Below are 3,855 nucleotides of genomic sequence, written 5' to 3'. Positions count from 1 at the left end.
CATGAAATGCTAAATTACTACACCCTTGATTCTCTCCAATAGCTTCCATTGATACAACTTTATCTCTAGATATCCTCTCATTCCTTTCTTCCACCTCCAATAACAAGATGCAAAGGATAATCTTCTTTAGGGTGGGTTTGCATGTACCAAATTGAGATCAGAAAAGGCCCAAACTGCAACCAAATTGCGATTTCAATAAACATTCAAATGCATGCTTTAAGAATGTGCCTCTCAGCACCAAGCACCCACCAACCATCCTCTGAAAACATTCGATAACCCTCCCAAAAATACCCCATTGCATCCCCAATAGGTTGAAGTGTTGAACTACTGAGCTATCTAGTTTGTGAACTCTACACCTGCTAAATACCTAGAAATAGAAAGAATTTTGAGAGAATTATACCAACTGGGCTTCTAGCAACCAAATTCGTCTTTGAGAAAAGCACACATTTAACAACACTACTGCTAGGGGAACATTTCAACACAGTCATATTTATACGTTGTAATTAACCCATAGACATATTGTAAAATATCATACAATAATCGTCTCTCTAGGCATTCATAGGACCTCCATAACATCAAACACTTGATCACATAAAAGTACAGAACACCCACTACATGATATTCAAAAAAAAAAAAAAAAAAAACCATGGGCAAAATATAAAACCAATAATTAGCTAAAAAAAAGTAGATGATCCCTTAATACACAGGCGAGGTGTAATAGAAAGAGAATGACGGTAGGAAAATCATTCAAAATTTGTCTTCAATAAGCATATCCACAACAAATTCTAAGCCTAAATGTCCTCAACTGCTCATAATCAGAATTCAAAACCTTTAAAATCCCTACAGCAAAAACAGTAATTCAATTCAAACAAACCCAATTCAAAACACAAAATACCAACTAAAAAAAAATCCAAGAACAAGGGCAATTCCAACTACAACATTTTTTCTCATAATCAAAATCAATATCTACCTCCAGGATCGCATGCTACTCCAGGGGAACTTGGTCTTCCCATCATCTCTCCCATCTTCCCCCTTGCCAACATGTCGCCTCCCAACTGATTTCTTATCTGCCCTAAACCTGCTAATAAGGCCACTACCCCCAGCAAAATCCGCATCATCGAGCCAGTGCGATTTGAGCTCGCCCTCATCAACAACAACACTCTTCTTAGACTGCTTGGGAGCAACGTTCTTCTTCTCCTCTTCAATTTGCGGGATTGGAAAGAGATTAGGGGAAATTGATAAAGGATTCCTTAGGGTTACATAAGCCTTTTTGTAATCAGGTTTCGCAATCAAAATGCCACCTCTCTTCTTCTTCTTCCCCTCCATGTTTAGGGTTCGAACCTTGTCCACCTCGAAACCGTACAGGGATTCCAAAACCCTCTTGATTTCGATCTTGGAAGCAGAAGGGATGGTTTTGAGGGCGATTTCTCTGATGTTTTGGAAAGAAGAGGGCATGAGGAGTTTGATGGGGAGATTCGCGAAATGGATGATTCTTCTTCCCAATCTGCTTCCCATCTTTTTCTTCTTTTTTCTCGTTGGGTTCACGTCAAAATTAAATGCGAGGGTTTTGGGCTTTTAGAAATGAAGGCGATGGGTTTTGGAGTTCTGTTTGCTCATAGCGCAGTGCGCACCCTATTATTGACTTACTATAAAAGCGCTATGATAAATTCGCACCTGCTGTAGGCTAATTCGCACCGCTTTAAAAATCCACTATCTTTATAAAATGACATGCATGTACCAAAAGGGAGAATTTATATGATGGGTGGCCGTGAAAACACGTGAAGTCTAAAAAAAAAGTAGGTACGGCCCACTTTTTTTTGACGATCCAAACCGTTCATCTGTTTGGGCACAACGTAAATAGGTTGTTCCCCAAAAATCAGTTCCATAGGATGATCCTAACCCTCCGATCTGAACTGATCTGAATATGGAGATTTTCAAAAATCATTTATGGAATCTTCTACAAATTCTCCCAAAAAGGTACACATGCCAGAATAAGGCAGCTTGTCCTAAATCATTTTCTTTCTTATTTTACGAGGTTCGCTAATATGTCTGCGGTGCGTTTGGATTGTTGGAAGCAGGCTTTGGAATCGGCATCCTATTCCAATTCGGCCTGATTCCAACATTTGTTTCAAAAAAAAATTATGAAATTAGCGGGTAGAAAAATACATCGGGGCGGAAATAAAATGGGGAGAAATGCCAAAATCTGTTTCCCGCTCCAAGAGGTGGTATTCTAATTCTGCCCCCTATTAGAATGAAATTTTTAGGGATAATTACAATTACACCCCCTCTAGTTTCTGACACATCCACTTCAACCCCCATAGTTTAAAAAGTGACAAAGAAATCCCCTCTAGTTTCGTTTTGTTTAAGGTTTGCCCCCTCAGCTGAAGGTACGTCCATAGATTGAAGGGTTAAGATGATCCGATAGAGCTGATTTTTTGGGCACACCCTTTCTATGTCAGGATCCATCAAATGAACGCTTTGGATCATCCAAATAATGTGGGCCCATACCCGAATCCAAAGCGTTTGGTAGTGTTTGGATTCGGGTATGGACCCACATTATTTGGATGATCCAAAGCGTCCATTTGATGGGTCCTAACATAGATAGGGTGTGCCTAAAAAACCTTCAGCTGAGGGGGCAAACCTTAAACAAAACGAAACTAGAGGGGATGTCTTTGTCACTTTTTAAACTATAGGGGTTGAAGTGGATGTGTCAGAAACTAGAAGGGGTGTAAATGTAATTATCCCAAAATTTTAAACTATAGGGTGTGCACAGGAATGCACTTAAGTGGCTTAAAAAGCCTCCCATTGGATCGTATAGCAGGTCCACAAAAAGTGACCAATGGGAGGCTTTTTAAGCCACTTGAGCGCAGTTGAGCTTTTCTCTTTAGTTTTACCTAAATTCTTTATTTAAATGTTTCCATTCTGTTTACAAGGGAATCAAAATATGATGCCGATTTCAATTCCTAATTTCGGAAATACTAACTCAAGGTTATTCATCGTGCGATAGTAAGCCAGGGTTTATTTGGTTTATGATATTATATGGATGATTACTATGGATGTTCACCGCAACCTTGGATGAAATATTACAAAAACAAAATTGGTGATCAACAAACTGCCATACACCCAAGATTTGAAAGAGTTATTAGTAATGATAATGATGTTAAAAGCTTTCTCTAGCCCAATTTTTGTCATGGAATCTAACTAGGCCGAGGTGCATATACTGTGGGTTGGTATTCAATTATTTATTGAGACAGTAGGTTGAAGGTGATTCAGCCAATGTTATATGGAAATTGCTAAAGGCATTTTGCGGCTGGTCTGTCACATGTCAGAGTAGCCACCTCGTGAAGAGTAGCCACCTCGTGAATGAAAACTACGACGCTGGCAGATCCCATATTATATTATGAGTGCTTCAGCTGAGGACCGTGGATAGAGGTGCAACTTGGGTTGGTCTCAACTTGAACTCGACAGGTTTTACCAAATCTTGGGTTGGCATTTCCCGAGGTTGGGATGGGTTAGGGTTGAGGCCTAGGACAACCTGACCCAACCCTACATCTGTCCTCTAATTTTATTGTGGCTTTTGAAATCTTAACATTGTTTTTTTTTTTCTTGTATTTTTTTCTGGTTTTGCCCTAGGGTAACCCGAACCCAACCCAACGCAATCCGATTTGGAAAACAAGGGTTAGACATCAAGTTTGCCTCTAAACAGAATTTTATCTACAAATTATCAAAGGATACCAAAACCAGGTCTGACTCTGATCTACTCATGGACATTAAGTATTGAATTTGAAAGAAGTTACCCTTCTAAATCGAGGAAATGTCTGATGTTATAAAAAATATTGGAGTCACTGCCAGGCA

General features: G+C 39.4%; 1 protein-coding gene across 1 annotated transcript; it reads right to left on the bottom strand.

Moving 5' to 3' along the window:
* Positions 1-649: 649 nt before the first annotated feature.
* On the bottom strand, positions 650-1,614 carry LOC143848338 (Ribosomal protein L23/L15e family protein). Its single transcript, XM_077357257.1, has one exon. It carries the CDS (start codon positions 1,513-1,515, stop codon positions 967-969), a length of 549 nt encoding a protein of 182 aa, XP_077213372.1. The 5' UTR covers positions 1,516-1,614; the 3' UTR covers positions 650-966.
* Between the last annotated feature and the right edge of the window lie 2,241 nt (positions 1,615-3,855).

Source organism: Tasmannia lanceolata, unplaced genomic scaffold (assembly GCF_043159265.1).
Source record: "Tasmannia lanceolata isolate RefF3 unplaced genomic scaffold, GAP_Taslan_0.1 ptg000016l, whole genome shotgun sequence".
Lineage (NCBI taxonomy): Eukaryota > Viridiplantae > Streptophyta > Magnoliopsida > Canellales > Winteraceae > Tasmannia > Tasmannia lanceolata.
This window is presented reverse-complemented; position numbering and strand designations above follow the sequence as displayed.

Excerpts from the sequence above, each read along its gene's own strand:
- LOC143848338 (XM_077357257.1), bottom strand. The coding sequence starts at position 1,515 with ATGGGAAGCAGATTGGGAAGAAGAATCATCCATTTCGCGAATCTCCCC.